General features: G+C 37.5%; 1 protein-coding gene across 3 annotated transcripts in view; it reads left to right on the forward strand.

The window, feature by feature from the left end:
- Positions 1–11,771, forward strand: part of TGFBRAP1 (transforming growth factor beta receptor associated protein 1) — a 32,786-nt gene extending 21,015 nt beyond the window's left edge. For all 3 annotated transcript variants that reach the window (XM_058841340.1, XM_058841333.1, XM_058841348.1), the window contains 7 exons: positions 2,099–2,440; positions 3,798–3,855; positions 5,159–5,302; positions 6,256–6,402; positions 7,565–7,724; positions 9,293–9,726; positions 10,348–11,771. In XM_058841340.1, coding sequence (XP_058697323.1) covers positions 2,099–2,440; positions 3,798–3,855; positions 5,159–5,302; positions 6,256–6,402; positions 7,565–7,724; positions 9,293–9,726; positions 10,348–10,536 — 1,474 coding nt within the window. In that variant the 3' untranslated portion in view covers positions 10,537–11,771. The remainder of the gene's footprint in view (positions 1–2,098; positions 2,441–3,797; positions 3,856–5,158; positions 5,303–6,255; positions 6,403–7,564; positions 7,725–9,292; positions 9,727–10,347) is intronic.
- Positions 11,772–13,714: the final 1,943 nt, after the last annotated feature.

Genomic DNA, 13,714 nt, shown 5'->3' on the forward strand with positions numbered 1-13,714 from the left:
TTGAATTTCTCCAGATTTATTCAAACTTCTTTTTTCTGAACAAATTTTGAGCAGCCTGTGGATATTAGTCAAATTATGGGTTGGCTTTAGTTCTAAAATAAATCAGGGAAGATTCATTTGGATTGGAGGGAAAAGAAATATCCTCTTTCTTCAAATAGGGTTAATTTTCTAGTGTAATGCTTCTCATATAATATATTACATCTGGTGATCCTCAGAACTTGAAATTTCAGAGTAGTTGCAGTAGTTAAAACTGCAGTTAGGTTACTGTAATAAGTTCATACTGAAAACTCAAATATTCTTGGAACCATCAGGTCATGCCACTGACAAGAACTTGCTACTTCTTGGTTATTCTGTCTCTTATCATAATGTAGATCTAAGAATTTCAAAGCCAAATCCCAAAAGAGGGATTAAAAGAAACTTCAGCTGCAGAAATCTGTGAAGTAGACCTGAATGCTTTACCCTTAGTTAGAAGTGGGTCTTTCTAGTGTGGAGGTGGGTTTTACGCTGTAAGAGATCCCTGCATGAATTGGGAAAATCTGCTGTTCAAGCCTCTCCTCATGGGAAGGCTTCCCATTTTTGTCTGTTGTAGTTCTTCTCTATTGTCTGTGTTGCTATTTCTGTGCTTTGCAGTCACTAGGATCTGGAAGAGAGGATGCTGCTTTTAAATTTGGTGTTGCTGCTGTCTTCCAGAATTTATTTCTCCTGGTGTAGATTTTTGTAGCCAGAGGACTTGTATTAACTTGAAAGAGAAGTTCTAAAATAGGGATTCTAGTTTAAAAATATTTAAAAGTTGTAAATGGGGATTGTCATGGTTCCTACTAGTTCACATTTCCTGGGTGGTTTTGGAATTGTGTCTCTGGCAAGAAGCGAACGATGCTGGGCATGTCTGTAGTGAAAGGATGAGCCTGTTTATGATGATCTTTCACACTTTATTGCCTGTAGAAATCTGCTGCTTTTCTACTTCTGTGTTATCATTTGTTTATTTTTGGAATTCATTCCTATTAAGTTGTGAAGAGAAAGTATTTGAGTTTGCTGATCACCTGCTAGATCAGAATTATTTTTAAAAAGTTTTTTTGCAACAAAATAACTAAACAGGTTTCTTCTAGAGAGCTGTCAAGATTATTTTGATTTTTTTTTTCAGCAGCAGTATTTCCTGCACTTCAGGAATGTTAATTTTTAAATGTGAATTCTGAATAAAAACTTTGACAGTGAAATAAAATATCCTGATGTCTTGCTGTTCTTCTAAAGCAAGGTCTGGAATAGGATTCACTCTATCTGTGAAAATTAGAGATTGTTTGGAAAAAAAAAATATATTCTCTCACAATATGAATTCCTAAAAAACTTAAGGAATTTCAATCTAGGCTGAAAGAAAAATGTTTTGTGTGCCATATCTATGTTACAACTTGCTGCTGAACAAAAGTATAGCATGTCCTCACACCGGAAGTGGAAAAGCCACTCCAGAGGAGCCTCCATGGAGGCCACCCAAGGCCTCTGCCTGTACAACAGACTTAATGGTAAAATGGATGCATAATCAGTATCTGTGGTTTGCTTACAGAATCTCTGTAAGAGAGCCAAATGAGGAATCTGGTGCTTTTCAGGGTTGGGGAGAATATTTTCATCATGCAAACAGGTTCTGAAAGCTTTAGTTTTGTACAGGAAGTTGCTGTTTTCTCCAGAATTGCACTGATACAGTCTTTGTGGCTTGCCTGAAAGGGTTCACTTTTGCCATTTTTTAAAGTTTTTGTTTGTTTGTTTTTGGTTTACTTTCTGCCATGAGAAGGCTAGCTCCCATAATGTATGGATAAAGTCTAGAGCAGTCCTGGAACTGCTATAGGGCAGTTCAACTGATTTTTGTGTATGCCAGAGAACAGCTGTGAAAGGTCAAAAGCAAAAGACTGACTAGTCTCTAAATTCTCAGAGCTTTCGAAGTCTAGAGGAGGAAGAAGAATGATAAAGATATAGCAAAAAAATATTACAAAAACTGACTACATGTTAGTGTGGTGACTCTAAGCATATGTGAGCACACATATTTTTTTTTTGTGCCTATGTATACTTTTTCTTTCTTTTTGCTTCATCTAGTTTGACACTGTAATTGCAGAAGCGGCCAGCTTGATGTCCGGGAGCTGATCTCTCTGTACCCCTTCCTGTTGCCTACTTCCTCTTCATTTATCCGGTCTCATCCCCCTCTGCACGAGTACGCGGACCTGAACCAGCTGACCCAAGGGGACCAGGAGAAAATGACAAAATGCAAACGATTCCTCATGAGTTACTTGAACGAAGTCCGTAGCACTGAGGTTGCAAATGGCTACAAGGAGGATATTGACACAGCTTTGCTCAAACTGTATGCAGAGGCAAATCATGAGAGCCTGCTGGATCTCCTGGTTTCAGAGAACTTCTGTCTTTTAACAGATAGTGCTGCCTGGCTGGAAAAACACAAAAAGTAAGTGATTTTTTTTTTTATTATTGCACCTTCTAGACCGGAGAGAAAATTGCCTTAGATGCTCTTAGCTTCTAGAACAATGTGTTTGAATACTTGTAGTTCCTGTGCTTACACTTGTCCAGAAGACATCTCAGTATGAATTAACATTGTTAGCATGCAAAAATGTCGGTGAGAAGCTATTACTTGACAGTCTTAAGGTAAAGGAAATGCATTCTGTCTTATCCTGGTAAATGCAAAATTCTCCATGAAAGTTTCTGTATCCAACACAAAAGTAAAGAACTGGTACAAGTTTGGGAGAAAAAAGTGGATTGCTTGCCCTTGTGATAATGGGAGAGTGGAATGGCTGCAGTAGCTATACACAGACAGAATGAAAAGATGCCTTAAAGCCTGCATTACCTTAGGTAAATGCTATTAACCAGTTAGTGGCTTTAAAATTGTAGTTGCTTATTCAGGGAAAGAGCTCTTCTGAATTGCAAGCTTTCTGTGTTCCACTGATTGACCAAAGACTGATTGACTTAAGATGACTGCAAATTACTTCAAACCAGAAATGCCAGCAGGCAGAGAATTGACTCTCATTAAGCAGGAAACACTAGATAGTAAATGTGTAAAATACAATCTCCAGCCCTAGGTAGTATTTCTATTTTGGTTTTCATTTTCTTTAGCTTTAAACTGTCTGGTGCAGTAGTAGCAACTATAGTGGTGAGGAAGAGTCTTCAATTGTGGTTATATTTGGGGTGATTTCATTTATTTCAGGTGTTTTGTTAAGACCTTTTGTTAAGTGTGATTTGCATGGCATACTCTTGCAAGTGTGAATTGAATGAATGTTAGACCATTGTTCTGTGAGGACAACCACTACAGAGCTTGGCTGTTTTTTTCTTAGAGTACACAAAAACCACTCTGTAGTTGCACTGTACAAAGCTCTTCTTTGCCTGACCTGACTCCATGCCACAGTAAAGAAAAAAGTTTCCAATAATAAAACAGAGTTTCAAGTAAACGCAAAATAAAATATGATTTGATGACAGCTGATGAACTATTGGAGGAATAGTTACTTGGAGGCATGTTATGTCTGTACATAGGATTGAAAGAATGGCATGGGAAACATCTCTAATTGGGCACATACTTTCTGTAAGTTGGATCTATTATCTACAAACTGTCCTGGGGACAGCAGTGATGGAGACACTTTTAAGGCTGAACATTACTCCTTTGATTCATAAAAACAGCCTACAGGGACTTCAAGTGTAGGCATGGCCATGTACATGTCATTGTAAGCTGTTATTTGTTCTCTGTGCTAATCAATTGATAATGAAATTAGTGGAAAAGTTCTAGCAATTTTAGTATTATTTTTTCTGTCTTACAGGTATTTTGCACTTGGTCTCCTGTATCACTACAATGGTCAAGATGCTGCAGCACTTCAGGTTAGAATAAAGCTTTTAGTGTCATCTGTAAACGATTCCAAAATCTTTTAGCTATGAGATAAAAATCTAAGGTCTTAATTTATCTGTTTGAAAAGTTGTGATGTGTGTGTGTATGAGAAACTTGAAACTTATGCTAAGACTTCCTTGAATAAATTAATATGCTGGATTTGAAAAGTCTGTAGAGCTTACTGAAGTTGACAGCTATTTAGATGCTTGTGTGAGATTTTTCTAAAGCAAAATGGTACCTACCAGAACATGTTTATACTCCTCAAAGATGGACAAAAGTCTAAAATAATCAAGGAATCACTTTAAAAGATATTTATGGGAGTCAAGGAGTATGCCCTGTGCTGATTGATCAGTATACACACAGTAAAAGAGCATTGTAATCCCATGGCAGATGCTGACAGCAGCTGAGAGTTTGTCCTTTCCTGGTGGTGACGAGTGAACACATTCTGCAAGACCTGTGGGTTTCAGATGGGTTAGTAATCCCTTTGGGGACCTTCCATCTGATGTCACTAATGCTAGGAGTGGCCTGTGCACTGCAGAATAAAAAATTCTTTCCTTCCTGTCTTCAGAACTTCATCTAGAGAAATCAGAATGCTCTTGATATGTCTCAGATCATATCCAGTATTCTTTAAGTCTGCCTTATTTCGTGTCTTTTTGAACACATTAATCACAGTAACCTAATCAGACGCCTTCAGATCACTTATATAAATAGTAATAATGGCCTGAGAAGGAAACAGGTAAGGGCAACAAAACCACATTTGTCATTTGCAGGAAATCTTGGAAGAATTTTGATGCTGCAAAAAGCAAGGTTTATTGCTAAGCTGGTTTGCTAGTTGTGGCACATTTTAATTCCAATTATAATGTATATAAAAATAATATCACATGGTACTTGTAGTTCTTCAGTCAAAATAAAAGAAAAGCAGAAAACCAGTTTTTCTTCTAAATTGCTTGTATAATTTGCTTTTAATTTTGCACACACAGAGCACATGAAAAGTATACCATACATTGGAGAAAAGGATTTTTGATAAAAGCTTTCTCTGTGATTAGTGTACCTCCTTTAGGCACTTGCAGAATGAGAGCCCACATGATATGGGGTCTGAATTGAGTGAATAGGGCAGCTGCAAGAGAAGGGTGTGATGGCAAAAGTGAGCAACCAAAGATGTTCCTTGCAATTGGTGATCCTGTCAACTCTAATTCTTCAAGACTTATATTAAGTCTTCTAGTAACTCACATAAATTTTGAGCTGGAAGAGCTAGTACATGTTCTAAGCACTTTAATCTGTGTGTTTTTATTACAGTTATGGGTGAAAATAGTTGATGGAGACATTCAAGATTCTACACGTTCAGATCTCTATGAGTACATAGTTGACTTCCTTACGTTCTGCTCAGACCAAGACCTAGTGTGGAAGTACTCTGAATGGATTTTACAAAAAAATGAAGAGGTTTGTGATTGATAGACTTTTCACAGAACATCGGTATTTCCCTGCAGTGGTGTTTGGGTTTTCCTTAATGTTGATTTTTTTTGATAGGTGATTGGACCTTTTGCAGAATACTTAATGCCAGTTAAATAGTGATCAGCTTAAGAAAACTTGCAGGTTTCTCAATTCATCCCTCTATTAGCAAATGCTAGTGATAATTGCCTCTTTTTATTCTGAAAACAAAGCTCAGGGCATGAAAAATACAGCATGTCTTCTGTTTTCTTCATATTGAGTAAGATAATTTTCAAATCTTAAAATAAATAAAACCTCTGGCAAGTTAGCTGTTGCTGCTGCTTCTTATTTTAAAGTGGGGGGTATCTGTGTGCACCAGGACATGGAACAAATAGCCTCCATTCAAGACAAAATTTAATCGCTACAAGAATTAACTTAATCTGCCAAAATTTAAAAAAAAAACTTGTGCGATGTTTGATGCTTTATCAGACAGTCTGTGCTGTTGGAACTTGTCACTGCTGGATTTATATTAATTTAAGCATAGCTATTTTGTGCAGTAGTAGATTTCTAAGCTTTTGGTTTGGTAATTGTGTAAGTCTCTTGCTTCGCAAGTATCATCACATGTGAAAAGGCTTAGAACATTCTGGCCTCTAATTCTAGCTTTCCTGTTGCAAAGGCTGAAGTCTCTTGTTCTGTTCTGCAAATCCATTCAATATTTTTTGTGGAAGTTATGCCCAAGCCAAGGTTTATTGGCTGGACAATGTACAGACTACAAATTGAGGTAGTGTAGATGAGAGCGAGTGAGATCATGATAAGCGCAGAGTAGTGTAATCCTGTGGTGTTGAGCAGGGTTTTGTGTTTATCTTCCTGAATAATGTACCAACAATAGTGCTGTTCCTTTCTAATTTAAAATATTTATTTAAGTGGTTGCCATTGAGTTCCTAAATGCAATTAACTCTTTCTAGGTTGGTGTACAGATTTTCACTAAAAGGCCTTTGGAAGAACAGGAGAAAAACAACATTAATCCAGATGATATCATCAGTTGCCTTAACAAATATCCTAAAGCACGTGTCAAATATCTAGAACATCTAGTACTGGAAAGAAAAATACAGGTGAGTTCTGTGAGAATGCTAAAAGTATGCATAGGACTCAGGATGCAGATTATGATCAACAAGCCTGAAAATGGTCAATGTCTGGAAGAAACAGGCATAATATGAAGTCTTTCAAATGTACTTAGAGTACATTTGAGTACACTCAGAGAGATATGAGTGTTTTTAAGACTAAAATAAAAGATGAGGGGTGTACACCTTCATTATTTTGAATTTTTCAGTGTTTGTGTTAGCAAGACAATTGCTTATGTCCCCTCAGACTTAGTGGTGTTTTTTTTTACATCTGGTTATTGCATACTTTTCTGTTTCATTGATGAGGCTCAAACCTTCTTCTGGTAAGATTATAGAAAATCATCAACAAGTTGAGCAACTGATGATCCTATTGCACTGTGGCAGCAATATATTAAAATTGCTGGTTCAGTGTTTTACAAATAAGAATGTTTTATTCTGTCTTTCTGGAGAAATTTGAACAATTAACAATCCCATTAAACCACGCACCACTCACTAGAAGTAAATTAAGGAAATGAACACTAAAAGAACTCTGGAGAACTGATGGTCAGTGCACTAATTCACATTCTTCAAATGCACACCCAGTGGTTTCCCCTTCATGGTGTTGCAGGTGCTACACACTATGACTGCTGAATACACTTGTCTCTGATGTCATGGATATTTCCAAACAAACTTTTTGAGTTAAACAAAGTGCCTTGTAGAATATTAGTGAAAATATTTGATGATAAAATGTACCTGCTAGTAAAGGCTGGGTTATAAATCAATTTGACTTTTAAAAATTACCAGATTATTGTGAATGATTTAGTGAGAATGTTTAAAACAGTCAGATCATCAGCTTGTTTTAATGAATATTGGATAATGGATAACAAAAAAAGCACTGTGCCATCAGAGTACTTTTTTACCTCTGGTGGCTTTGTCAAATTTTACTGCAGAAATAGAAAACGTCAAAGAACGTGCCTGAATATGAGAAATCCTGTATTTACAATGTTACAATTTTTGAGGCTGCTCTGAAAAAAGTTATCTATCTGTATGGACAAAAAACTTTATGATTAATTCAAATTAATTTCTGTGATTAAGTAAACATTCATCACTGTTATCACTGGGGACAAGAGATCGTCTTTGTAAACTGAGCTAACTTTGTTCTATTCATCTGTAGAAAGAAAAGTATCATACTCATCTAGCTGTCTTGTACTTGGAGGCAATACTTCAGCTAAAATCTGTGACCACAGATAATTGTACAGAAACAACTGAACTGCTGTTGAAACTGCGCAGTCTGCTTCAGAAATCTGATCTTTATAGAATTCGCTTTATTTTAGGTAGGTTGTGTGTTGTCTGTTACAAATTCTGTATGTGATTTCCAGCTGGACACAAAATAACACTCCTTTCAAGGATAGAAAACTACAAGATCTCAAGTTTCTGTGTTTGTTTGATAAGCTGCATTTCTAACAGGCACAGGTTAATTTAGAAAGCATATGTGTTGGTGTTGTCCTTGGTCTCCATAGCTCCAATGGTACATTTGGCACTGTGCTAGAGACAAGATACCTTCAAAATAGTCACCTTCTTTTTAATGATGAGCATGGAACTTTTGCATGACATAACATGACATGACAACCTTTTGCAAATGAAAGACCTACAACTTTATTTTTTCAGCAGCCTGCTCCTAGTGAACAGAAGTGAAACTTGGAGGAATCTAATTACCAAGGACTTGTTTGTTACCCACAACCCTGAAACTCACTCTGGGCTTCATGTTAAATAATAATATGAGCACCTTTTAAAGTGAAAAGTGCAATGTACATGTTATTGTTGGTATATGGCAACAGTTGAGTGAAATACTTTCTTTTGTCAATGCTTATAATGGTTAATTTTTAATGTTTCATCCACTGGAATGCAAACATAAAGTGCAATTTAAGCAAGCCAAGTCTTTACATTTTCTCTGGTATGGAGGATTATGGCTGAAGAGTGATGGAATAGTGGATGAAAGGGAAGTGACTTGTTATTGAACTGAAAGATGTGAAATGATTTTTTGAAATTCAGTGGAAAAAAAATCTAGTGTATGGGGAAATAAAAATTGCTGAGTAGCAACTAAAATAATTTACTGAAGTTTAATGTTTCCTTGCCTTTTCAGGCAGCAAAATGGTATATGATAGATAATGTACAAGTAGAGCACAGTCATTGAAACTCTTGTTCTTTTTCATCTTTTTGTCAGTTTTTAAACAAATCTTTCAGGGCAAGAGTTACCAAATGGATTATTCTCTTGAAATCCATGTGCTGCAAAATAAAGGATTTCTTACATGACAATTCTTACGTTACATGAAAGTGAGATCAATGCAAGCTAGTGTGTTCCTCCCTGATAACCAAAACATTTTGGTGAGAAAAACATTGTATTTCCATGCATTTTACATAGGCCTATGCCAAATCTTTATCACCTTTATAGTAATTAGATTATTTTCTACTTTATTTTGAAATGCCAGATGAATACCTGCCTATTGCTGACACTTAAACTTTAAACTGGATTAAGGGTTTGTAGTGTCCTTTCCTTAAAGGGAAGTGCTATTTGATTTTTATTGTCTCTTTTGGAGTTTATTCTGTGACCTCCTATAATGGGAGAAGCAGAGGTTAAAAATATTGCAGCTTCATCTTACAGTTTATTGTACATGGTAGCAGTGTCTGCTGGAATTTAAAAGGTGTTAGTGACAGTGGTTTATCACTTGTTATTTAATAATTTCTTTGTCCCATATTTTGTGGTGTTGTTTTGTTAGAGATGTTTTTCCATACATCTGAGCATTCCTGTGCTTCCAAGCATCTGCCTTCCCTATAGTTCACTGGGAGAGGGAGCAGTTTTCACCTCCACTGAGCAAATACTGCCTTGTTTCTCATTTAACAGACAAAATCCAGGGCACAGACCTTCATATGGAAAGTGCAATTTTATATGGGAAACTAGAAGAACATGAGAAGGCTTTGCATATCCTTGTCCATGAGCTGAAGGACTTCCATGCTGCTGAAGAATACTGTGTGTGGAACTCTGAGAACAGAGACGTGCAGTACAGGCGGAGGCTTTTCCATATGCTGCTGTCAGTGTATTTAACTCCAGGCACTTCGGATTGTGCGCTTGTCATGGCTGCTGTGGATCTCTTGAATAACCATGCTACAGAATTTGATGCGGGTCTAGTTTTGCAGGTGGTGCCTGACAGCTGGTCAGTGCAGCTCCTTTCCCCATTCCTGGCTGGAGCAGTGAGACAAAGCATTCACACAAAAAGAATGACTCAGGTGGCACTTGGGTTAGCACAAGCTGAAAACTTAATCTACAAGCACGAGAAGGTAGGTTACTGGGGTCCTTTTAAGTAAAAGCACTTTGAAGCTTTACAGTTGAGTCCTTTGATATACAGTAATCCAAAAAAGTTTGAAGAATTAGCACAAAAGCTGTCTTCATGTCCTTGGCATTTTTTAGGGTTTTATTTTGCCATGACTACTAGATTCAAAATTAATTGTATGTTTTCTCTGTAAAACGAAAGACAAAGTAGGGGCCTTGAAATAGGAATAACCTTGGTAGCTTCTGTGCTGAATATGAAATGAATCTGGGATTTGCAGATTAACAGAGTCCTTGCAGAAACTTTAACAAGTGTGAGTTAGCATTTCTTTCACTAGGAGGGAGTGTCAGAATTTCCAATTCAATTTTTTTACAGTGTCACCTGTCAAAATTTGCTTAAAAAATTATCCAGCACTTAGTGTTAGTTGAAACTTTTTAGTAGGTTTTGTTAATGGTAGATTCAGTTGTGAAGATTTCTTCTATTCCTATCTAGGGTAGTGTTGCTTAGAGTTCACAGGAGATTCTTAAAATTGTTTTTGTTTTATCCATTTGGTACAGTTGCAATTATGCTTCATCATTTCCCTCCCTTTCTTGTTAGATTCACATTTGGAATTTTTTCCCCCTCTCTTTAGGTTAAACAAAAAGGAGCCCCGATTCTTCTTTCAGACAAAATGGTGTGTCAGGTGTGCCAAAATCCTTTCTGCGAGCCTGTGTTTGTAAGATACCCAAATGGGAGTATGGCCCACACGCACTGTGCTGCAAACAGACATCTCAATTCCAATGTGACTCATCACTCTCCCAGCTCCAGCAATCAGACTTGAAATATTCCCACAGTTCCCATGACTTATACCCCCATTGAAAGTGGGCTGGAAAGAAAAAAGTGCAGCTACTTTAAGTATAAATCAAGATGGACAGCTAGTTTTTGGGTTAATGGGAAGATTTCCACTAAATATGAAATACTGCTACTTATCTTTTTGATTTCTAATGAATGTAGATAGAAAATTCACTACCAGACATGGAGAGGTGCAAATAATGGGCTCTTCTGTGAATAGAAGTAAACACCTAAGAGAAAAGGAGCCTTTTCTTCACAGTGAGGATGAATGTTACAGATTGAAGGCAAATAGTTATTTTAGGAATTGTCACTTTGCACTGACTGTGGTGTTGATAAATTTGTGGAGGGGAAGATGGCATCTGTTGGAGTTGGAAGTCTTGAAGAGTGATGGGACAAGATTGGCATCATGCAGCTTACTATGAAGACAGAGATGTGCATCGATTATAGTGCTTGCTGCAGCATGTCTTCCTTTGGGCTGGATTATCTTCCCCAGGATCACATTATCAACTTCAGTTTCTTTACTCTACAAAATGTTGGCTTTTTTATGCACTTTTTAGTACCTCCCTCCCTTCCACTGGCTATATGGAATTTAAATGTAAGCACTGCTCTGTTAGGTTTCTGCTCCTGCAGTTACTGTAATGTACTAAGTGGAAACCAATAGCCTCAATTACACAGGTGAGCTTGGAAGAAAAAAAGAAGAAACATTGTCTGGTTAGACTGTAGTCACTTTTATATGGGGGAAGAGGCCCTGGCTTTAATATTGATTTATTTATTAATATGCAAATATGCTGTACATACAATTGAATAAATTGATCTAATCATTCTAGCATTTATTTGGAGGATTAAGATGTAGCTGATACATAAGTGTACAGATTGTGTGCTAAGTGTTTGCTATAACATAACTTAGGCAGGTTGGAACTCCACAAAAATAGGTTTTAGTGCTTATGGATGACTTGGTGCAATCAAAACCACAGAGAGAAAGCATAAAATTGTAAGAAATCTACAAAAATGCACTACAGGAGTACTGGGTTTTTTATATTCTACTAAATATTTGGTAAACTAAAATTTTTCAAATAAATAACACAAACCCCTTACTTAACTGGCCTCATATGTATTCACATTGCCGTTTAACCATTTTAAAGCAGTTGATTTAAAAGATGCAGTTTTCCCCAAGAGAAGTTAAAAAAATGACAACTTTAAATAAAAGTTAAGTACTGCAACGTGAAAGTATTTCTTTTAATTCTCTAAACCTCTAAAAAGTACCAGGCTTACTGACCACCCTGCAGTTGAGTTAGTTGACTGGTCCCTGTTTCAGAATTCCAAAGCAGTAGAGGCTTTCAGCAAAATGGAGTGTCTGCTTGGTCCTTTCTAGAATCACAGAATAAGCTGAGTTGGAAGGGATGTATCAGGATTATTGAGTCCAGGTCCTGGCCCCACACAGGACCCCCTAGAGTCACACCATGTGCTTTAGAGTGTTGTCCACATGCAGCCTCCTTGTACAGAAAGGCTGGCTTCTATGTACAGTGCTGCCTCCAAAAATGGCCAGCCACATCTCATCCAGGGAAAAGATGCCCATCTCTTCTCACAGAAACTTCTGGGGTGAAAGGGAACTTAAAGAACATCTATTCCAAGCCACCTCCCACTGGAACAGGTTCTTCAAAGCCTCATCCAACCTGGCCTTGAACACTTCCAAGGATAGGCTGCACACATCCTCCTATAGGTTGCTCTTTTCCCTGAGCAACCCGTGCCTGTGCTTCACCCTCACAGTAAAGAATTTCTTCCTGATATCTGATCTAAACTTGTACTCGTTCAACTTAAGGCTGTTCCCTTTTGCCCTATCACTACATGCATCTGTACAAAGTCAGCTCTTCAGCTCCCTTGCTCGTTCCCTTCAGTTTCTGGAAGGTGCTGTAAGGTCTTCCAAGAGCCTTCTCTCCAGGCTGAACAGCCCCAGCTCTCTCAGCCTGTCTTCATGGGAGAGGTGCTCCAGCCTTGTCATCATCACTGAGGCCTTGCTCTTGACTCATTCCAACAGTTCAACATCTTTCTTGTATTGTGGGTCCCAGAGCTGTAGAAGACGTGTAAGCCACATTTAGTGAGAGGTGCTTCAAAAGAAGTCAGATATGGGCATTTCTGACTCAATTCTGGCATGAATGATTGTGCTGTGGCACTGATATAAGCAGATTCTCTATTGAGATTCTCTGTTGAATCAGATACTCTCTTGTAGTCATGGGTTTTGAACACTGTATGTACAACTGACAGTAATGGTGTAGAAATATTTGTAGTCCCCTGTCCTCAAAATACTTGCTGATAAGAGTGGAAGTGATTTTTACAAAAACCCTATAAACCTTTTGTGTACACTAGCATGCATTTCTTAAGAAATACTTTCTTTTGCTGCCAGCATCTTAAGTATGCTCTTTTTATCTATTTAGTAAGGAGGTACTAAAGCAAAAACCCCTCTCCATGATTTAGAGTAATTCTAGCCACTTAGTAATGATGAACTACTGCTGCAATGGAATAAAGATCATATAATTCCAGACCTCAGGAAAGTTCTCATGAAGTTGCATGAAAATGTATGTCTATAAAAGATTAAACAATTCTTTATTAATAGTATCTTTTTGCAGGTATGTACTTTGGCTAAAATGCAGAAAAACCAATAATTGTACATACAGAACAAATACAGAAATCAGGATAATGCAAGCTAGCATTTTTGCAATCAAAAGTGTAATTAATATTTAAGCTGGGGGCATCTAGTTCTTTTAAGCCCAGTCCCCCCAAAATGTAGACTGGAAAATTTGATATTGGATTCAGATTTGTTAAGTTTTACGCCAGAACTCATTTGAATCAATTAATATGGAAATCCCACAGTGACTAAAGGAATAAGCAGAGAAGTGTGAGGCTGAGGCAGAGCAAGAGCTCAGCATGGAGGTGACAGGTGGATGATGCTCTTCCTGTGTGTATCCAGCACATGAGCAACTGGGATAATTCTCAACCAGAGATGTCAGCCCCCATCAGAGTGCTGTGTGTGTTCTGCTCTTTGTCACCAGGAAATTTACAGAAGGTCTGCATTCAAATTTCTTTAGGCGGGACAACTGAGCACTCCTTGGGTAAGAGAGCTTCATTCTGGGGAGCCTGAGTTTGTTCCTTCTTTTGTTTTGGCACTCTCA

Source organism: Poecile atricapillus, chromosome 1 (genome assembly GCF_030490865.1).
Source record: "Poecile atricapillus isolate bPoeAtr1 chromosome 1, bPoeAtr1.hap1, whole genome shotgun sequence".
In the NCBI taxonomy this organism is placed as follows: Eukaryota; Metazoa; Chordata; class Aves; order Passeriformes; family Paridae; genus Poecile; species Poecile atricapillus.